General features: G+C 45.6%; 1 protein-coding gene across 3 annotated transcripts in view; it reads right to left on the bottom strand.

Moving 5' to 3' along the window:
- The window catches only part of CDCA7L (cell division cycle associated 7 like), a 36,160-nt gene extending 13,368 nt beyond the window's left edge, over nucleotides 1-22,792 (bottom strand). For 2 of the 3 annotated variants that reach the window (XM_090287123.1, XM_090287124.1), the window contains exons 1-2: nucleotides 22,642-22,792; nucleotides 4,009-4,149 (exon numbers count right to left, since the gene is read on the bottom strand). In XM_090287123.1, coding sequence (XP_090143249.1) covers nucleotides 4,009-4,149; nucleotides 22,642-22,665 — 165 coding nt within the window. In that variant the 5' untranslated portion in view covers nucleotides 22,666-22,792. The remainder of the gene's footprint in view (nucleotides 1-4,008; nucleotides 4,150-22,641) is intronic. The other variant, XM_090287122.1, reaches the window with a different exon arrangement.
- Between the last annotated feature and the right edge of the window lie 247 nt (nucleotides 22,793-23,039).

Here is a 23,039-nt window from a genome sequence, read left to right as displayed (position 1 = left end):
GAAACTGAGGCCCGCAAACTGAACAATTTCAAAAACTCGGTGTCTGCAGCATCAATCAGGCTTCTCCAGCTAGGGCTGACCATCATGTCTGCCTCCACACCGAACCGAAAAGCCACAGGAAGAAGATGGGAAGATGCGAGGGAAACCCTGGCTCCTTCCCGCACTTTCCTTGCTAAGAGCCACCCAAAGCCCTTCTCCTCCAAGTTAGTGAGAGCATGCCTCCCTTTTTTAAAAAGAAATTTTATTCATTGATTTTTAGAGAGAGGGGAAGAGAGAGAAGGAAACATCATTTTGTTGTTCCACTTACTTACGCCTTCACTGGTTGATTCTTCAAGGAGCCGTGACTGGGGACTGAACCGGCAACCTTGGCGTATCAAGGATGATGTTCTAACCAACTGAGCTACCAGCCAGGGCCAAGAATGCCTCCCTTTCACAGACTGCAAGCTTCTCTGTTGGAAAGAAACAGCTAGGGGCTTTCACTCCCCCTGCCCAATCACTCCAACCAGGACGACCAGTGAAGAGTTCCCAGCAACAGCCCACAGGCAGCAAGTAAGCAGAAGAACAGGTTATATGACTGACTCTTAAAAGAAGAGGACTTTTTTTTCTTTTGAACTGATAAAAAGAAGGAAACTGAGTTCTCTAATTGACGTGTCTGAGAGAAAGGAGGGAAAAGAAAGCTCTGAAGTTCAGTGAGGACGCCCGCCAACAGCCTCCTCCAGGCCAGCAGCCCGGGCTGGGGTCCATGCCCCCAGCTGCTTCTGACAACTCTTCAGCCTGCCCCCAATACGGCAATGACCCCTAATCACAGCCCATTCAGCTGGAGAATCTTTATCTCCCCCCAAGACTTTCCCTGACTTTAATTACACTTCTTCGAGCTCAGATCTTCTCTGGAGAAAAACAGATGTAACAGACGAATGGAAAACCTCGCAGGGCACAGAGGAAAGAACTGCCTATATCCAGCACTTCTTTACGCCTGAAAATGTCTCCTATGAATTACTGTGGGTAAGTGGAGTGAGCATGCTCAGAGCTACATTACTTTGTTCCTTTGTTGATAGCTGTGGTGCAGCTGCCTCAAAATACACACACGTACACACAGAGGAAGTTTCTTTAGAGTGAAATGCATATTGTGTTTGGGGGAGACCAAAGGCAGCATTGCTGCAAGTGTGTGCAGCTTCTGCCATCTGCTTGTAATGGAGCTGAGTGTGTGTGGGTTGGGAAGGGGAAGCAGTCGGCGAGGATTTATGATTAAGGAAGAAAGGTGCCCAGCTGGCTCCCAAGGAAACCCACCACGGGCCTGCTATCTCCCACGGCGGGCAGGAAACACCTGGTTCCTAGAGCCCTGCCTGCAGGCTGTTTTGGGGTCAGGGGCCCATGCATAAATTTCATCACCTACCCATGGTCCCTGCCCAGGGCCTGAAGAGAACGGTCAGGCTCTACAGCAGCAAGCTCCCCGCTTCCAGTTCCCCCAGTGTCCACCCTTTGAGCTGCCCTAACAGGGCAGTAGTCAGCCTGGGAGAAATCACTATCGCTGATGGCCAGTTCTGATGGAGAAAAACGACTTCGCCACAGTCTTAAACCGAGGCCTGTGCTTTTATTCTCCTGTCTCCACAGGGTGTAAGGAACGTTCTGAACATGTCTCTGCATGGAGCAAGTATGCACGCTGCCTCGCTCCCTTCCAGGTTACAACCCCTCATAGCTCTCGCCGCTCCGGGATCCGTTTATTTTTTTAAATCAGTACTGGGCAGAATGTTATGAGCCCTGGTGACCATGGTCAAGCACATAAGCACATTAACTGATAAGAAAGAGAAGCTAACAGAGTGGTTGCCTTTTTTATTTTGAAGCTCATGCAACATGAAACAGACTGGAAAGTGATGGGGCTGAACAAAGGCAGACCAGCATCCCATGTCAATTCTGCCCCACAGGTGCTCACTCACAGGGGTGCTGGATGAGTGAAACAGGAGGGAAGGGACGAAACAAGTAGGCAGTCCAAGCCAGCAGAGAGGGAAGCATCATCCAAGTACAAGGTCCCTTCCGTCACAGAGCCTGTCATTTAGTGGGGGAGCCAGACAGGTCCTGAGTAACCATGGTGAGGATCAGCATTAGAAGGGAGACAAAAGCACAAGGGCTCTCAGAATGAAAGAAAACCCAGTAAGGCTTCCTGGAAGAAGCAGCATTTGAACCGGATCTGAACTGGGGAAGAGCAAGCACACAGGCAGAGCGGACAGCATGGAGCGGTGTACACATAGGGCAGAGCAGTGTTACGAGGAGGGGATCGATGTAGCTTCGGGACCACTGCGGCACCGCAGGCAGAAAGAGGGCCCTGCGAGTGAAGAGGGTGAGTAGCGCTGCTGGACCTTGGGCGAGTTATTTCACCTGCTGAGCTTCAATTTCATCACCTGTAAACAGGGATAACACAGCACCTACACCTTCCCAGGGAGGCACATGAATTAAGTGCACTCTGAATGAAAAGCATATTGTCGTGGGCCACCTAAGTATGGCATGCTGGGGGCAGGGGGAGGAGGGGCCGGCGTGACCGCACAGAAGGAGCCGTCATCCTAGCAGCCGAAGCAGCTGCTTTGTTCCTTAGCGCCTCCTGAATGCTCAGCACTTGACTCACATCCTGCACTGTTCAGAATGCCCCTCACGGTGGATCCAAGAGGCTCCGCCCTCCCTGGCTGCCTGGCCGCGATCGAATGGAGAGACCCGTGACTTCTGAGGAAGGGAGGACTGTGACCAGGGCTCCGTTCTACGGCTGAGCTGAGGGCTTTGGTAAGGGAAGGAAGGAACGCAGGTGAGAAGATTCAGCGACTCCCAGAAGGGAGTCAGGGAGCTGGGAGAGGAGGAGCAAGGGTCACAGACACCGGACATGGAGATAGCGAAGGGGAAGCCAGACAGACCCCCAGGGGAGGGAAAAGCGTGGGTTTCAGATCCATCCAGCTGGCAGCCAGAGATACATCTGGGGCTGGAGAGAGCTGCCACGCCCTAGAACTGGGAGGTAAGGGCAGAAAACAGGCCAGTCACTGAGACCACTAAGTGAAAAGTTCTGAAGACAAAACCCTGGAGACCATCCACATACGGGGACAGGAAAGAGAAGAGATGACAAGGAAGAGCAAACGGTGTACCTGAGAGGGAGAGAACAGGGGCAGTGGAAGCAGACGGCTGCTGGGGTCCAATGCTGCGAAGACATTCAAGTGCAGAAAGGACCAGAGAGAGGGGAGCCCCGTGTTCTGGGGAAATGCTACAGCGCCCACGAGGTCAGGACGTACACCGCCAGCCACATCATCAGGCAGGCCCTGCACTGACACATAACTGACTGCCTCCTTCCTGTCCTGGCCCAGGTGAAGCAAGGTGGGTTAAATATACAGCCTTTTAAGAGAGACCAAGGTCAAGGGAGAACGAAGAATTTTGAGTGCCACAGCGAACTCAGAAGAAAATGCCACGGAGGGCCAGCTATTTCGGCGAGCGTGCTGTTGCTAAGGCACAGTGTAAACCTCCAGGAACCCAACTCTCAGAGATCTGCAACTTGGGTGCGCCACAGATGAACCTAATTAAAGAAGGGAAAATGCTCTTCCCAGCAATTCCAAGAGCGAAGTGCCCATAGAAGCATGCTGCAGGAGCAAAGACGCAACTGTCCCGTAATGACACATCCAGCACTGCAGGGCGCGCGTGGGCGATCGCTGCGGAGGCCCAGCCCCACCCCTCGCCCCCCACTGCCCCACTGCCCCCAGCTGTGCGCGCGCCTCTGAATACAGAGTCATCCCAGGCAGCAGCCCCGAGGTTGCACAGAAAATGCATTTGATCCTGTGAGGTCCCCTATATTTAAAAAAATTACTGTACATAAGGATTTGAGCAGCAAAAGCGAGCTGGGTCCTCTCACCAGTTTCTCGAAACATGAAGGCATAACGCTCGTAAAAGAAAATGCTCGACAATTCACGGATATCTCCAATCTCAGACCACGTTCAAAGAAAAGCATATCCAGGCTTCCAGACCAGCACGAAGGCATCATACCTGTTTCCCTGACTCCACAGAGTCAAAACTATTGCAGCTCTCCTCCAAGGAGAGGGTTTCCATGGGAACGTCATCTCGGAAACCGACAAACTCTTCATCATCACTAGGGGCGTTAAAGATGTCAGCCACTTCTTTAGGGATCTGTTTTGGATTTAAAGCAAAAAAAAGGATAATCACATAGGGAAATTTTCTAAAGAGGAGTAGGAATCACCATCTTCTAACTTCATTAATCTGCCTTGGTTGTTCAGTGGATCCCAGTAACCCTGAGCAAACTGTGCTTCGGCTCAGACATGAGGCAACAAGGGATGCGGGGATGGAGATAAGACTTTCTCAAATTCTAGAGATATATCCTATCTTACCTGTAAGATATATCCTGTCTTACAGAGAATGTCAAGACCATGCCTAGATAGAAGCCTAGAAGCCTTTTTTGATCTCTTGACAAAACGTGAGAAAAAGAGGTATCTGTTTCTGAGAAATAATGATTTCTCTATCTTGCTCCTACAGATGTCTTTAAATGTCATCCATGGAAAGAAAAAAAGACTGTAAGATATTACTATGCTACTCTTTTCTTAATTCCCACCTACAGCTCTTGTATTTTTCTGTTCTTTCTCATATGCTGATTCGGATATGAAAATTCAGACAACGAAATTAGCTTTCCTTCTTTTCCATATTCTGAATCAATTGTACAGTTTTAGAGTTTCAAGAGAATTTAAACGCTACTCGAGGTCACTACTGCGAGCAAGCATGCTGTCAGCGCGCTTAACCTCACCAACGTGCACCGGCTCAGAGTTCATTTTTGTATGTTGACCACCTGTTTGTTCCCAACTTATTCTAAAGAAGTTCAAACGCAAAGGTAAAAGAATAGTACAATAATTTGCATATTCTTCCCATAGCACGCCCATCTGTGACCACCTCAGCTTTCTCTCTTTCAACAGATACTAGTTTGAACCATAGGCACTTGCTGATACTTGCCTGTTTCTGACCTAGGGAGATGGTCATTTAATTAGCGAGCCAGCCTAATCCACCTATGTGCAAAGTAATTTGCAGATACTACCCCAGAATATTTCAGCACAAATTGCCCCAAAATAAGGACTTTCTCCTATAGAACCACAAAACCACAGTCATACCTAAAATAATTAACATTAATTCAATAATATCATTTATCAGGAGGCCATATTTAAAGGTCTAAACTTGTCTCCAAAATGTCTTGCACAGCTTTTGGCAGGGGGGAAAGTAAGTTTCAACAAGGATGGTGCATTGTATTTTATTATTCTTTGTGACATTGCCTTTTTCATAACACTGACTCCAGATAGCCCAAGACACCTGCCTTGCAGAATGTCATACATTCTGAAGTTTTCCTTTTCTGACTGTTTCCTGATAGATTCAATGAAATATTTTTATTACAATCCTCCGCAAATGACAATACTCTCACTGTATTGCACAAGGAGGCAAAAATGTCAGGTTACCCTTATTAATTAGTGGGTTTTTTTTTAAATGTGATTATAAAACCTTTAAAATACATGTGTAAGTAGACGGAGTAGTATAATGAACACACATGCGGATCCCTCCCCCCAGCAAGCATCTTTCCATGGCTAATCTTGTTACATCTGTATCCTTACCCCACTGCCCTCCTTCCAAATTATTTTAAAGCAGTTACAGACAGTATCATGCACCCTGTATACTGTAATCAGTAAATAGAAGAGCCCTTCCTAATAGTCATGTGGAATGTCAAGCGTCCCTGAATAACCAAAACAATCTTGAAAAAGAAGAACCATGTTGGAGGACTCACATTTACTAATTTTAATACTCATGACCAAGCTACAGTAATCCACTGTATGATCCTAGCATAAAGACAGGCACTCAGATCAATGCAACAGAACACAGAGTGCCCAGAAATAAACCCTTGCATATATGGTCAAAGGATTTTTGACAAGGGTGCTAAGACCATGCAATATGAAAAGGACAGTCTTTTCAACAAACGATGCAGGAAAAACTGGATCCCCACAGGCTAAAAGTGGCTCCTTACTTTACACCATCTACAAAAAAAAACTCAAAATGTATCAGATTTCATGACACTGGAATTGGCAATGATTCCTTGGATATGACATCAACAACACAGGAAACAATAGGAAAAACAGATAAATTGGGCTTCCTCAAAATAAAAAAACTTTTGTGCATCAAAGGCCACTATCAAGAGAATGAAAACAGCAACCTACAGAATGAGGGAAAATGCTTGCAAATCATGTATGTGATAAGGGATTAATATCCAGAATATATAAAGAACTCCTACAGCTCAACAATACCAATTGAAAAACGAGCAAAGGCCTTAAGTAGACATTCCTCCAAAGATATACAGATGGCCAATAAGCACATACAGATTTCAACATCACTCATCATTACGGAAATGCAAATCAAAACCACAATGAGATACCACTTCAGACCCATTAGGATGATTATTATCAATAAAACTGAAAATAAGCATTGGAGAGGACGTGGAAAAATCAGAACCTTTGTGAACGGCTGGTGGGAAGGTAGCACAGCGCAGCAGCCACTTGTCAAACAGTGTGGTGGTTCCTCAAAAAATTAAGCTAGAATTACCATACGACCCAGTAACTCCACTTCCAAATGTATTAAAAGCAAGGATTCAAACAGATATTTTACATGAATGTTCACAGCAGCATGTTCCACAAGAGCCAAAAGGTGAAGCCAGCCCAAATGTCCATGGATGGATGAACGGATCAACAAAACATGGTGCGTGTGGATATATACCTACAATGCATTATTATTCAGCTTTTAAAAAGAATGACCTTCTGACTCATAACATGGACCAATCTTGGCAACATTCTGTTAGTGAAATAAGGCAGACACCAAAGGACAGATGGCATATGATTCCAATGCAACTTGTAGCAGGTACCTGGGCCAGTCAAATGCAGAGATAGAAAGGGGGAGTGGTGGTTATCAGGGGCAGGGATGGGGAGTGACGTGTTTAATGGGGACAGAGTTTCTATTTAGGGTGAAGAAGCTCTGGAGCTGGATGGTGGGGATGGTTGTTGCATCACAACATGACTCTACCTCATGCCACTGAATTGCACCCTTACAGTTAACACGGTCAATTTCATATTATGTATACTTTACCACAGTACCAAAAGGACAAAGGAAAAATAATCGATGTTATTTTTAAAACAGAAAATAGGAGTAGGGAGACATTTATAGACAAGTCAATTGCCAGAGACCTGGAGAGGGAAGTGAGCCAACCCATTTGGGAAGTGCTGGGTAATTTCCTTTTGCAGAAAGGCCAGCAGACAGGAAACGTGAAGCCAGTGTTACGATGTCTCTGGATTATGAAAGATGGATTATCAAATCATAGAAGTTGCTCTTAGTGTTTTTCAACCAGGTGCTGTTGGCATTTTGGACAGGCCTGTTTTGCCCTGTGGAAACCTCCTGCCCTGCACAGGGCACTGCCCACCCCTGAACTCCAAACCACTTCACAACAGGAGCATTCCCCTCACCCCATTACACTAACAGCCCAGACGTCCACATGTCAGTAAGGTAAGTCACCTCTGTGGAAGGTCATTTCTATCATCTTTCCACTACCTTTGTGTGTCTTGTCAGGATGCAACAGGTTAAAGGCAATCGCAAACAACTCCACATTTCAAAGGCTTAAAACAAAGCAAGGTTTCTTTCCTATTCCTATGACATGTTCTTCCTGGGCCAGCCAAGTGAACCACTCCACACTCCTCCACAGGACCCTGTCCTCACACACACAGAACCCGGCTGACATACCACAATCTAGAACGCAGGCAGATGAAGAGGAAGGGAGACACAGTAAAGGATGCTCTAGTGTTTAAAGAATTCCCCCTAGATGTGACACACAACACTTCCGCTCACTGGCCAAAGCACATCCAATAGCCTTGCTTATTTCAAGGCCCAGAAAAAAATGCATTCCTCTCATATACCCAGAAGGAAAAGGAAGAGAGCATTTGTATACAGCCCTGATGGCTTCCAATCTATGAGTGGAGAGCCCTCTGTGACACAGATGATGTTCTGTCCATGGTTATAATTTAAAGTTATTAAAAAGACAGTAATAGCCCTGGCTGGTGTGGCTCAGTGGATTGAATGACAGCCTACAAACCAAGGGGTGCAGATTCAATTCTCGGTTGGGGCACATGCCTGGGTTGTGGGCCAGGTCCCTAGTGGGGGTGCTCAAGAGGCAACTGCACACTGATGTTTCTCTTCCTCTCTTTCTCCCTTCCTTCCCCCTCTCTAAAAATAAATAAATAAAATGTATATTTTTAAAAGATAGTAATAGTACCAACATGTGCTGGGCATCTGATGAGGAATGCATCATACGTGGTAGGGGCAGCCAGACAATCTTTAAACAATTTCAATGTGGTGTGATAAATGTGAACAGGGAACAGTCCAGAAGGCCACCTGACCCAGCTGTGGGGGTGATGGTCAGGGAGACTTCTAGGGGCCTCAAGATCAGCCACGCCTATGCAGCTGCGGGATGAAGCCAGACAGGAGGAGGACTTGTGGTAGATTCAGAGGTGGAAGAAACAGTCACAGGGATGTAAAGCACAGCCTAGGGAAATAGCCAATAATATTGTAATAATTACGCACGGGGCCAGGTGGGTACTAGACTTAAGGAGGGGGAAGGGATCACTTCTCTTGGATCACTTCTTAAGGTCTAGAAATGTCTAATCAGTATGCTGTAAACCTGAAACTTATATATTATATGTCAACTGTAATTGAAAATAAAGAAAAAAAAAAAAACAGTCTGGAGAACAGTGGCCATCTTTCAGAGGAGCGTGTCCCTGTGTTCAATGCAGACAAGCGCGGCAACCAGATCGGCACACGGATGAGGGGGAGGATCTCCATTCCACAGCCCAGCCCTGGAAGCCTTTATACAGGGATCCCCTTGACACATGTCTGCCCTGCTAGAGGAAAACATGCCCCGACAACCACCGGGATGGCGGCCCGTGCGGGCTGCTGACACCCCTTGGCTCCTGGCATTGTGCCCGAGTGGATGTGCACACTCCCTACGAGCGAGCGCACGCCTCCTCAGCTCAAATTACAGGCGGGAAGAGGACACTCTCAGCACCAGGGAGGTCAGGAGGACAATGAGATGCTCTCTCCAGTGAGTTTTTAAAGCTGGAGACTCAGAAAACAGAAGGCAGGTCTTTGTTGTTGCTATTTTTCTCTAAGTCAGATAAGGGGAGCCTATGGGCCATGTGTGGGAAAGGCCATATGAGGCCCCATTGGCTTCAACCACTGATATTTTAATTTAAAAAAATAAAAAACCTCCCCAAATAAAACAGTGCCTGGTGCCAACTGTCAGGGGAAAAAGAAAGAAAGAATTAAGAATAAACAATAATTTTAAATGTACTTTTATTTTTTTAACTTTCCATTTTAAGCCAATGCTGGTGGAGGTCAAGATAAAAGGCACTAGACATTCTGCATTAAAAAAATATTCTCAGGGATCTAAACATCTACTAAAGTTTCCCCCCCCCCCCCATTTAAGTGCAGTCAGAGTCCTAGATCCTAGAGCTTTAAATAAAAAGATACTGTGGGGGCACATAGCTTTGCTATTTCAGGATTTATTACAGGTGTGATTTCTAGATCTTAACACTTGGCAGTTCCATGCTTCTCAAACTGGTGACTCAGTGGCAGCCAGAGGGCTTTCTGGATTCCAGGTGGGACAGGGAGGGAAATTTTTCCCTAGAAGATTAATTTAAAATACCCTTTTCTTTGTTTTGGTATTAAAATAAATGAAAATGTTCCACGGAAAAGAATGCAAAACCCGCACAATTGATGGTAAGATCTCCAACACAGGCAGGGCGGAGCTGCCACACCTCCAGGCCTCTGGGGCAGGCGGGAACTGGCCCGCTTGGAGAAGCCCTGCTGGAGGGCGTTCCACCTGTCATAACTCATACCTCCACTCACTACCCACTGACAGCCCTGAACTACATTTTTATTTTGTTAATCCTCACCTGAGGGTATGCTTATTGATTTTGTAGAGAGTAAGGAGGGAAGAGAGAGAGAGAGAAGAGAAACACTGATGAGTTGCCTCCCGTACGCACCCTGACTGGGAACTGAACCCACAACCTTCTGGTGTACAGGACAACGCTCCAACCAACTGACCCACCTCACCAGGGCCCTAAATCACCTTTTAACAAAATACAACAATATTGAACACCTACCTACTACTATACGGCAGGCCCTTCACACATCAGGACATTATCACTTTGGCCTGTGGCATGGTTTGAGACACTGGCCACTAACCTGGGGTAAGTCCTGGGCCCTCCTAACAGAAGAGGAGGTCTGCCAGCAGGCAGATGAGAGGTGGGAGGCAAGGACACGCCCTGGGACAAAAGGCCAAATGCCAAAGGTCCCTCACACATGCAAAGCACTCCTGAAGTACACAGGACCCTCCTGGAGCAGAGGTTTAAAGGTGGGGGCTGCCCAGACCACTGTGCTGCTGCTACGGTAGGTTTGGGGGAAGGGACCTCTGGACCACACCCAGTCTTGACGATATTGGTACAATTGGCAGGACACAAGACACCTGGGAACTTGTCACTCACACACCTGGTAGCCTAGGCAGTCCTAAAGCACAGGCTTTGGAACTCACACTTAGGGATTCGAAATGCTATTTTGTAAATGTTTTAAGTGCAGCATGCAACCAGAGGAGTGCACATACCGTTAGTGTACATACAGCCTGGGGAAGCTTTACAAACTGCACCCACCAGTCATAACCAGCACCCAGATCAGAAATATTTTTTTTTTTTTTTTTTTTTTAGCTCTTAGAAACTATTTTAAAAATGGGTAAACCTACTGTTCAACCTTTAGACATTCAACCTTGTGGAATGCTGCCTAGGAAAAAAATTACAGTTCAAATAAGCAACACCAAAGAAGGCAACTGTTTACACAGCGAGTCCCTGCCGCAGGAGAGCTACTCAGCACGGGCACCCCTGCCTTCCACGGCCACAACCAGAGGATACGAGTCCCAGGACAGCCTGACCCGCAGGCCCACCCACGGTGCATCCATTAGCGCATTCATGCATTTTAGGGGCTTTCCAGGCAGACAGGATGGTGGTAAAGAACATAACTCTGAAACTCCGCTCCACTGCTCCCCAAAGAGAAACATTCCGCTAGCTGCTCTAGGTTCAGGAAGGAGGAGATACTGTTTCAATCCAGTGATCCTGAGCCCTGGTTCTAACCTGAACAAAAACTGCTTCTCTCTTGCCACGGCTGGGGGAGGCTCCATTGGTTTGAGCATAGTCCCCACACACAACAAAGGTTTAGGGTTCAATTCCCCGTCAGTCAGTGCACGTTGAGGGAAGCAACGGAAGCAACCGATTGCTGCTTCCCCCTCTCTCCCTCCCTCCCTTCCTCTCTCTCTAAAAATCAATAAACATATCTTTGGGTGAGGATTAAGAAGAAAACAAACAAATAGTGTGGACTCCAACACAAGGAATAAGGTAGATACTGAAGGGACAAAGCCAGCGCTCTGTGCCATCATGCCGCCATTTGCCGAGCAGGCCGATGACCCCCACCCCTCAAGGCTGGTGTGTCTCTCCATATCACGCCCTTCTCCTTTCTTGAAAAGTGAATAAAGACTTTATTCTCTACACTTTCTTCTCTTTGTGAATTCTTTCACAGCCTGCGTCACCTACCACCCTAGCATTTTGGGGGCCTATATGGGCACCTTCTCTATTTCTCTCTCTCCTCCGGCCTCCTGAGACTTGCGACTAGGGGAGCATTGGGCAGCGGAAGGCCCCCTAACCGTGTCTCTGTGGGGTTTGGAGAGAGGATTCTAATCCTTCTCCGTCTCTCCAGACTCTGCGGACAGCCTCCTCCTCACCCACCTTCGTGGCCAGCAATCGGTAAGTCTCTGAATCTCAGGACGAAAGCATCCTATCAAAAGTGATAGCTTATTGCCTTCTCTCGTCATAAACACCGGTACTGGAGCTATTGCTGCCCCGGGGTTTCGGCGGGGAGGGATGCCTCCAGCCATCTCCCTGCTAGTTCAGTCTGCTGTTGGGGCCCAGGGGTGCCAGACTCTGAGGCGGAACCTCATGTTCCGTCTGCCCTCAAGCTTGAGGATGCTCAGCTCTGGCAACAGGCCTTTAGGTCATTTGAGTTGGGGGACACCCTTCTCAACGCTACCCTCCCCCCAGTTTGTTCTCATCCCTGTAAGGGACAAAGCAGCCAGTGATTCTCAAACCAGTAGGAGATAACTAACAGATGAATCACGGAAAAGGGACCAGGAAATGACATTCATTCCACAGCTCCGCACACATATCTCTGGGATCAAAAGGAGAAAGACTGTCATCTCCAAACACATAAAAATGGGAAGATGTAGCTAGATAACTCTGCAAATAAGTTGGAGAGAGACCTGTAACTAGACTACCCTTAGTTAATTACACCTTGAGATAGTTAATCACATTAGATTGTGTACCTGTATTAACCAATAATTGAGAAATGGGAAAAGGAGAGAGGAGGGGAGCTAATCCCATTAGTTATAAAACCAGTTTTCTTTGTCTACTTCACACGCACATGCCTTTGGCTGGCTGCGCTCGGTTCTGCAGACCCGTGAATAAAGAAACACCTCACTTTGCGGCTGAAGTCCTGTGTCCCAGTGTTCTATTGTGAGGCCCATGAATGGATCTCAGCTATAATACTATCCTCCAACTTGACCTTTACTGTCGCCACTTGGATGCCCTCCTTAGGTTTAGTTCTCAAGGAGGAGACAAGATTTTAACCTCCAGCAGGGGTTCTAGGCCCCTTTCTCCTAACTTTGCCTCCTCGTTCAAATGCGCCTCCCTCTACCACTCCTCCCCTCCCCCACTGGTGTCTGTCTTGCTACAGAGTAATTGCTGTATTTGTTTTCCAGCTGAGCGGCACTTAATCCTTACTTAAGGCCATGCTCTTTCAATCAATATTACCCAGCTGGGGTGACACTATTCCTAATCTGCCTAATCCAAGTCCTGCATTCAACTGCCTTTTCGAATTAGGTTTGACTCCACTGTGCCCACTTAAGTAAAAACAAGGGTGCAAAGAGGGAGAAAATCTCACTGTCCTCCCAGACTGTAAAACACTCTATATTCTCCTCCTGGAGACCTCAGAGCTGCTAAATCCTGGGAAAAATTGAGTCTGCCTCTCAATACAGAGAAAAAAGTGGCATTTTAAACTTAAGCCACTTTTCCACCCCTTCACCTGATGAAACCAAAGTCTCCTTCTAGGAGAAGTATGCTTTTCTTTCCCTACATTGTTGAAATGCAGATACCTGGTCTTCTTCAAGAACTCCTAAACCATCTTTTAAAATACAAATTTGGGGATGATAATTCTTATCAAAAAGGGAAAACCTCAGCTATAACTGAGCAAATCAATTTATTTCGCCTGTTTCTTTCTAAATTAATAAATTCTAAAAGGTTATCGAACATCTAGGTGTTTTAAAATAACATGAAATACCGAAACACAGACTGCTAGACCTGCTTTTGGCTTTTTATTACAAAGAGGCTGTAGCGTGGATTTGGAGCTGTAGATGAAATGTCTGTGCGTTATTGGAAGTGTGTTTCTTGAAAGCGAGAGTGTGTTTGCCAACAGAGGGACCTATGTTTCTAAAGGTCATGAAATGTGTTCATAAAAGTCAATCTCGGGAGTGCCAGTCGCTTGCGTTTTTATCATTGGAAACTGAGGTTTCTAAAAGTTAAATGTTCAAATTAAGGTGGAAAAAGTTTGTACAGTTTTAGTAATAAAAGGTATAAGGAATGGAGATGCAATTTTGAAGGACAGGGATTAAAACTGAGTTATTCTAATACAAGATGGTTATTTCTAGAAGGATAAGAAAGTTTGTGAAAGTGACAGAAAGGTTTGTGACGGTTGTGAAAGCTTTACATTTGTGAAGAAAGAAACCTCAGGTTCCAGTGCCCCTTCGTCCACTTACTTTCCCTCTGGTGACATTCTGTGACTCTGGCAGCACCTGGAGTTGTTTCCATTACACTTTCTCTTGCCCTCAGCAGTGTGGGGAAACCTACCTGCCAGCTGTGGAATAATCCTTCATCAAGATGCGTTTTGTCAATGCTGAGATAGAAGGTAAGGCTGCCCTCTAGACACCAAGTCACCCTACACGACCATCCCCAGGTGACACCTGGGACACAGGGTCCAGTGAGTCAGGACCGATAGCCCTGACATTCAAAAGGACCCATTCCTTCCCCTTCGTTTGGCGCTCTGGTCATTGGTAAGGCCACCTTCAGGGTACGGGGTAAACACATTCGTGGGTCAAACGGGCCTTCTCTCTCCGACATGGTCTCTCTCACCACCAGTGTGGCTCTCAAGTGGGCTTTCTATTGAGTCCCCTGTCTGAGTGGGTTAAATCCATTCCCAGGGCATCTGGCTGGTGCTCTCATCATTGGTAAGGTGGCCCTCAGGCACAAGGTAAACACATCTATCTCTCTGCATTTCTCTGCTGGTGTGGACTTTAACTTCCGGTCCTCCACCTGGAGCATATACCTCCTGTTATCAGGTTTCTAACCTTTCAGGGGCCAAAGCAACCCCGCTCAGACTCTTCCCTGCTGCTAGACTCCTTGGAGTCAGACTTTATTTCCACCACTCATTAACAGTCCTTAAAGCTTTTACTGAGTCTAACCAGGTCTTCTTGCTTGGTATTTAGGATATTCCATCCCCTTTCCAGCCTTCTTAAAAGGTGTCAAAAGCAAATTAAGAAATCTTATGCTTTCTCTACAAAAATCAGCCATTCAAATTATGTGTATAGTGTTTGTGTTCAGTCTTCAAATGCGTGGTCTTTACACAGTATGTGTTTGTCTGTGTGTTACATGTGGTGCATTTTCGGTCTCTGGAGGGTATAACTAGGGTGTAATATTTTATTGGCCTAAAAACATTAAGTACTTATATAAATTAAGCAGGATCCTATGTTCTGGACAAAATATTTGATATTAAAATCAGTTTTAAGGTTAATCAGTGTCTTTTAGGGTTATTACCAAAAAATGTGTCTTTTACAAAAAGTTTATGTTGTTACCTTTTGATTAAATATGACAACCTTCCAAAAGCTTAAATTTAAAAAAATCTGAGAAATGACTGAGTTATTTCAATAAGCCCCTGGAATAACTCAAAGATTTATTCTCTGTCCTTATAAAAGTTTTTGAACAAATTAGGCCTATTTAATATGCTCAAGTACATGGAAAGCTTTGCTAAACAGATAGTGTGTTAAATCTAAAAATATGGGATTTATATTGTTCTTTTATGTCATTTCATAGTAATTATTACTTATCAATAAACTGTTATCTTGAAGTATATTTTACAAAGAAGCAAAGTTATCAATTGCATTTTAATTGAATCTATAACCATGGCATTTAAATTTGATCATTTATGAAGTCAGTTTTACTTACTTGCATTTGCAAATGTATCTTTGAATAGATTCATGAAAAAGACTTACTCTAAACTACAGATATCTATGTAGGTCATATCTTTAAAGTAAATGGAAGTTTATAGAACCCTAAGGAATAACTGGATTCATGGAAAACTGGTAAATAGTTAAAACAAACAAAACTCGTTATATGGGACTGAATGAACTAAAGATAACTGTCATTCTTATGACTCTGTTCAAAATATGGCTAATTTTAAATCTTTGTTTTCCAGATATAAGAAAACTTTTTTCCTAGAACAATCTGTGAAGTTATATCCTCATAAGCAATATTGAAAACATGTATATTTTTCTCCCTAATCCCTCCAGAATTAAACAACTTGTAATGAGTGAGTATATTTCCATGGCAATATGTTTGTATAAGTCCAATGAGAACCTATTCTGTTTATAATAGCACCAGTTTCCAAATGTGGTTTTATTAACCAAGTCTCTGTCTGAAATGTCATAATCGACAGAGTCATGTCTGGCCTCTGGATGTCACCAGAAAGCCTTCAGGAATTAAGATGGGCTTTTGAAGCCAGTAAGAGCCCCTTGGAGAAGCAGCCTGGTTCTTTGCTTGGTCATGTGGTTCATGCAGTCTTTCCAGGTAAGGAACGAAGGTTGCTTTCCTGAAAGGTGGCAAGGAAGGAACCTCAAGACATTTTGGGGACCTCAAAACTTCAGGAATCCACCCAAACTTAAAGGTATTTCAGGCAAAGCCAGATGGCAACTGTGTGGCATGGCTTCTTTGCCCTGAAGTGCGGACTAAAGCTCAGTCTGAGGGTTCCTTGTGACGTTCCAGCAAAGCAGATTTAAAACAGCCTATATAATCAATTACTCTTCTTCTTGTGTTCATGCAAATAATCAGGCCAAATTGAAACTGGACTTACATGCAATCTCTTTGATAAAATGAGGGTGATTTTAGGGAAATTGTTTCAACAGAAATCACAATGTCCAATTGTTACCCATAAACTGTCTGAGTCCTAGCTTTTGCTAGTTTTCTTTCGAGCTGTTTCATTTTTTCCCTTTCATCCTTTGACTTGAAATCACTGAGAACTACTTATACAGTGTGAGCCACAGAGAATTAACCGACTACTATGCCAATTACCTGGTCCTGGTGGTCCTGGCTCATTCCCTTCCTATGAACTACAGCAGCCTTTTTCTTTATTGTTTTTAGGCCATGTCTCCTCAGATATCTCATACCCTTCATTCAACAGTGTGTCCAGGCTCTGGGAGATGCCCCACACAAACGGCCTCCGGCCACAGCTCTCGCTTTCCGGCTGTCCCATTCCATCCTCTTCTCCTTAGTGACCCACACCTGCACCCACAAGCAGGGAGAGCTCCACACCCCTGGCCTGCCTCAAGTAGTTACAGAAGAGATTTTCGTCCCTACTCCCCAGAACCAGAACCGGCCAGGTCATTAAGCATAAATCCATTTGAAAACCAGAGGGGGGATGAAAGGACAAAGCCAACGCCATTTGCTACTGTGGCGCCATTTGCCAAGCAGGCCGATGACCTTGTTAAACGTGACTGCCACTTTACTCTTCTGAGCTTGTCCCCAGGACTAGAAATTATTGGAAAGCAAGAACAGAACTAACCGCTCCCCAACGCCACAGACAGAACATAACATAGGAACAAACTAGCCTCCTGTTACAACACCCCCGACAGTCCAGGGGTCTCTCACCACAGCAACCCCTCCCACCCTTTGTTTAATGTAATTATAATTCAATAGAAGCTCAAAGCTCCCACCCCTCCATGCTGGTGTCTCTCTCTACACCACGCCCCTCTCCTTTTCTGGAGAGTGAATAAAAACTTTATTCTCCACACTTTCTTCCCTTTGTGAAATCTTTCATCGCCTGCATCACCCACCACCCTAACAGGTACTATATCTCAAAGATACTTACTACAAAATTCCTTTAATAAAGAAAAGATTTTTCAACATAAAATACATATCTACTCAATGAAAGTCATTAAAAATAAAAACTATCAAGACCTCCAAGCTGCTGAGAAGAATACTATCGAAGGCATGAAAGACAGAATTCAAGTCGCCATCATACTATAAAACAGCGGTTCTCAACCTGTGGGTCCGCGACCCCTTTGGGGGTCGAACGACCCTTTCACAGGGGTTGCCTAAGACCATCGGAAAACACATATATAATTACATAGTTTTTGTGATTAATCACTATGCTTTAATTATGTTCAATTTGTAACAATGAAAATACATCCTGCATATCAGATATTTACATTACGATTCATAACAGTAGCATAGCAAAGTTACAGTTATGAAGTAGCAATGAAAATAATTTTACGGTTGGGGGTCACCACAACAGGAGGAACTGTATTAAAAAGTCGCGGCATGAGGAAGGTTGAGAACCACTGCTATAAAAGTCACGCAAAAATGGTGACTGAACACAGCCACTGAATGGAAACTACTTAGAAAATGAGACCCAGACAGCAGGGTAGGTAGAGCAGAGGCCAGTGTTTCATTTCAGCTCATCTTTACATGCTATTACTTGCACAATACAAAATTCACAGAAAGTCATTTTTATGTAAAAGCTTGGTGGATCTTATTCATATTCCAAAACTAACATTTGCAGACAGTATCCAAGAAATCCTGTCCAATTCCTAAAAATGAACCAGACTGGCTACTGACTGTTAATACCTGGCCCCCCCAGTTAGAGGGAGGAGCACAGGTATCATGAGAAAAAAAACTCATGACACCCCCTCACATTTTCACTGAAATACATTATCCTGGGCATGTCCTTGATCATCTCGGTGGCACTATCCTCGTAAAATTATTTCAGTGAAAATTTGGTAACCTGCCAAGGTCCTGTGATTGCAGAGGCGAGAGTCTGGCCAATGGCTCTGGGGACAGAATCCTAGCTCAGCTCCTTCCTTGCCGGTTGCCTGAAGCTAACTGCTCCATTTTACCTTATCTTTAAAATGCGGATAATATAACCTACTTCAAAGAACTAGGAAGGATTAATTCTGATAACCTTAAGTACCTACCTAGCACAACCTGGCTTTTAAAAGGAAATGATAAGTTTCCTTGGGTGGGGGAATGGGGAGGTGGTTGGGAAAGATGGCTCTTAACATTTCCCACCCTGCAAACCAAAGGCCACGGAAGTCCCCACAGCACAGAGCAGGGGCCAGCTGGGCTCCGGCAAAGGCAGGAAAGGCAGAGTCTTCCTTTCTTCCACCATAACTAATATGATACCTAGCACATAGCTGATGCTCAAAGAATATGTGAGCTGATGATCATGGGGAAAAAAAACAAGCAGAAAACGTCAACTATTTGAACTCCAACTCTATCTTCACAAGATAGGAGGTCTGTCCATAAAGTATCCAGCCATGTAATATGAAAAAGACATGTATCCAAGAAACATTGTACATAGGACAATGATGCTTCAGTCCCCGTCAAAGGAGGCACCTTGGGACCTCGCTCAGGTCTCCCAGTTGCCATCAGCTGTCCCATCGTATTTCCCGAAATCTCATCGACAGTCTGAAACCTCTTCCCGTTCAAAGGCGATTTCAGTTTTGGGAAAAGCTATAAGTCGCAAGGAGCCAAACTGGGGCTGAGTCACCTGGGTGATCTGATGTTTCACCAAAAGACTCTGCATGAGATGTGATGCATGAGCAAGCATGTTGCCCTGATGAAGCTGCCAGTCACCAGTTGCCCACAGCTGCAGACTTCTGAATCATCTGAGTAGTTTCCGCGGAGGAATGTTCAAGCTTAACACAAAAAATCTGATGCAGGTTCGTTATTCTCCTCCTTCAGTCATTCTGAATGCAACGGCCACACAGCACACATGCTCAACTCAACAGCTTCTACCGTCCCCACTGACTAGTACAGTGAAGTCGTGATTTTTCACGCATGCGCATTCCAGTCCACTCGCCTTGACTGCCAAGTTGCGCAAACCGTTCTCGTTATATTAACAATGGCTGGACTTCTTCCAGATAGACCTCATCTTTTTACTGCACAGAGGGGACTAATATTTACTATGCAAGTCAAACTTTTCTGTGTGTTAACTTCAGCTATATTTACCAAATACACTTCTGAGTGGTACTATTTTAAAACATCCAGAAACCACTGCTTTTCATAAACAAAAAGGAAGTAAAACGGTCCCACTATCGTTTTCTTATCTCTATCCCTCCCCTAAACAGTCTGTATTAATTCTGCTTTGGTGAATAAAGCTATGTCTTTATAAAACAAAACTATATCTTGGAGGTAAAAATTCTAAACTGTAACTCAAAGAGTGCTGATGGGTAAAGGAAGAACTCGCAAGAGCAGTTTAAAATGAACATGATTGGACTATTCTATTCAAATGGCTCTACTGGTCTTTTCATTAATTTAGTGTAATATCCATAAATTTTTAAGTCACCTAAGTTACCTCATGGTTTTCTGTCCTGGTCAGAATTTCTGCGTTCTCTGAGGATGCTCCTGATCACTAAAAGTTCAGCTCTCAAACTGATAAGACAGAACATAAAAACAACAACCAGGTGGCCTTTTTAAATACAGAACTATAAAGGGGCAAATCATTGTGCTGTCCTGCCAAGAAGTCACAATGACCTCCCTCTCTGACCAGCTTCTGGGGCTTGGGCCACAAATGTTTAAGCCACAGAATCAGATGGGTACACCCTCTGTAGCTATGAGTCAATACCTGGAAAAAATGTCCCTTTACCCTGTCCACGACATGCATCTTCGTGAGAACACCTAGCATCCTTTCCTTCTCAAAGGGTCCAACCTGCACCCTGGAGCGAGAAGAGAGTTAAAGGGCAACACTGACTTTCTGCCGCCCAGTTTCTTGGCTAGGACACTGAGGCACTCACACCTGCAGTCCCAGAAGCTACACGGTGAGCGTTCTCAGTATGGGACCAGATCCGCCCTTGCCTTTACTGGCTGGGATTCCTGTCGTTCAGTATGAAAGCACAAAGACACAGTGGTCAGCCCAACAAGGACTACAGCCCGTGGGAGATGTGATCACTGTCAGAGGACATCAAATCCCACATACTGGTGAGGTTCCCAACCCCCACCCTCCACAAAGAAAAGAGGCTAGAAAGGAATTCAGAGTTTAAATGAATACCTTCTCTTCTCCTCCCTGCCTAGTTCCCTCTGCTCATGACATCAGGCCTAAGCGGCTTTGTTGGAATCCCTTCCACCTCTGTGCTTTCCAAGGGATGGAAATTTTATTTACTGTATGTGTGAGATTAAAACCCACCGCACACTGAGTTGATCCTTATTCCATGCGGTGCGCACTAATACTGCTTCAGGCAGTACTCATAAGGCTGGGGCCCAGGGTAGACCCACACAGATTTACCATCTTGCTGCGCCTGAAATGTTCATTAAGTGCTCTTATCTGCAGTCACCTGGCTCACCCCAGAGAGACACTCGTCACTAATTTAAAGAAACTATAATCTGCTCACATTTAAATTATGATGAACAGGAACATTTCCACTGGAAAAATCCTCACAGAGTTTAATTTGTGCTGCCAATTAGGAGATCTTTAGTAAAGGAAAAACAAAAAAAAAACAAAACACCTGATCATCTTATATATACTAATTTACCCTAATTGATGCATAATGAGACAGATATAATTTGCATTTTACCCCGACATGGTATTTAACATTTTAGAGCTATTCACTTCTGACTACCCATTCTGGGACATTTTGAACTTCCTGAGTGTGAACTATGTGTATTAAGTGGTGGGAGCGAGTCAGGCAGAACAGGATTCAGGCAGAGTGATATATGATCAAGATACACTTTCTGATGAAATTCCCAAGGGGCTCAGAGCTCCTTCCACAAAGTTAAGTTTAAGTCCTGGAGAAACCGGAACCTCTTAGAAGCCCAGGATACTAATTATCTAGTAAAGTTCAACGGGGGGAAAAAAAAATTCTAACCCTGTCTCAGTCCTTCTTGAGTTACTGCTTGTCTTTCTTGCTTTTAATTACTCTCATCATTGGAGAAATTAAAAAAATACTACTCTTTCTTATAAACATCCACAACAGATTTCTCTCCAATGTCTACTTTCAGGAAGCCTTTTAGAAATTACTATCATAAATGGCCGAAGCGACCGTTAGTGCCTCTACCTTTAATTTGCAGCTAGACCTGGCCAGGTGACCTGGCTAGGCACCACTGGCAACCCGGGCCGCTTGCCGCTGGCTCTGCTAGTCTCCCAACGCCAACACCCAGCACCCAGGTGGAGAAAAGAGGAAAACACCAGTCGAAGGGAAGGTGGAAGCAGTGAGTCAGAGATCACAAAAAGCAAGAAAAATACCCAACGCCTCACACTAAGCATCTCCCGGGCTCCCACAAGCTGCTCCCTTCCCTTTCTAAAAGTTTTATTTTTAGTTCTTTTTTTTTTTTAAGTGTTTATTGCTTACCTCTGAAAAAAACATGAACACTCATTACTAGAAAGCACAGAAAAGCTCTTTTAAAAAGTAAAAAAGAAAACTGAAACCATGTTCACATTCCCAGTACCCACTGAAACGTGAGGGTAACTCACTCTTAAATGTTTGTTAGATTTTTAAAAAGCTACTTAAGACCCTAACGCGGTAATTAGGGTCGTTCGATGTAAACAGTTTGGGATCTTGGGGCTTTTTGTTTTGTAATTTGGCCTAATGACGTTGCCATCCCCACCCCCACCCCGCCCCAAGTGGTTACAAATTCCTTGAAAACGTTTACAAAAGTTCTAGAACAAATACAAGAGCAAAACTCCATTATCCAGGTTGGACTGGTTTGACTCTCGGCTGGTTTTTAGAAAAATTGCTCTTTTCTAACACTTCCTTATCTGTGGCAATTCTTAAGAAAAAGAGGGAGAGAGGCACCAGAAAAGCTCCGCATCCCCAGCCCCGGTTCCATGAGCGCAGCGAACCCGAGCGCTGCGCTCCTGCTGCCTCCGGCCGAAATGCGTTCACTCCTGGGGGTCGCGGCCGCAGCGTACAGGCCAGTGACCCCTGGAAACCCACCCTGGACGCAGGCCTGGGCCCGAGTGCGGATGCTCCAGGCTCTCCAATCCGGCTGGCACAGCCGTGACCCACTGCGCACACCTGCAAGGCGCGACCACTAAGGCGTTCGCGGGACTGGGCGCGCACGACCCACAATTTGGCGGCCAAGGGCCACGTTTCCAGCCCAAGGCAGGGAGCAGGGCCGGGCGCAAAGGGAAGACAGGCTGTCGGGGCGTCGGGGCTGCGGCAAGCGGCCCGACCCTCACCTGGGAGCGAGTCGCCAACTCCATTTTTCCACCCGGATCCAGCCTCCTCTTAGCACGCTGCCACGGGAGCGTGGCTCAGCCCCGGCCCGGCGCACGGAGTACGCCCGCAGCCGCGCGCGCGCAGCGTCCGAAGCTCTGGCGGGCCCGGGGAGGGGCGCACTCGGCGCTCGGGACAGGGGGAGCGTGCGGCACCGCCCATTTGGCGCCACCGCGCAGGGCTGCGAGGCTTCGGTCACGGACCCAAACCTCGCGACCAGGGAATTTTGCTTCTCAGACGGCGCGAGAGGGGGCTGCACATGGGCGCGGCTTGAGGCAATTAGCAGTTTTGGGGTGCTGAGGTGCCCCCTGCAGCGGAGGGAGGGAGTGGAGCCGTCCGGCCGGGTTTCGCGCGGGAGAAA

Source organism: Furipterus horrens, unplaced genomic scaffold (genome assembly GCF_987537825.1).
Source record: "Furipterus horrens unplaced genomic scaffold, mFurHor1.1.pri manual_scaffold_9, whole genome shotgun sequence".
NCBI classification, from domain to species: Eukaryota; Metazoa; Chordata; class Mammalia; order Chiroptera; family Furipteridae; genus Furipterus; species Furipterus horrens.
This window is presented reverse-complemented; position numbering and strand designations above follow the sequence as displayed.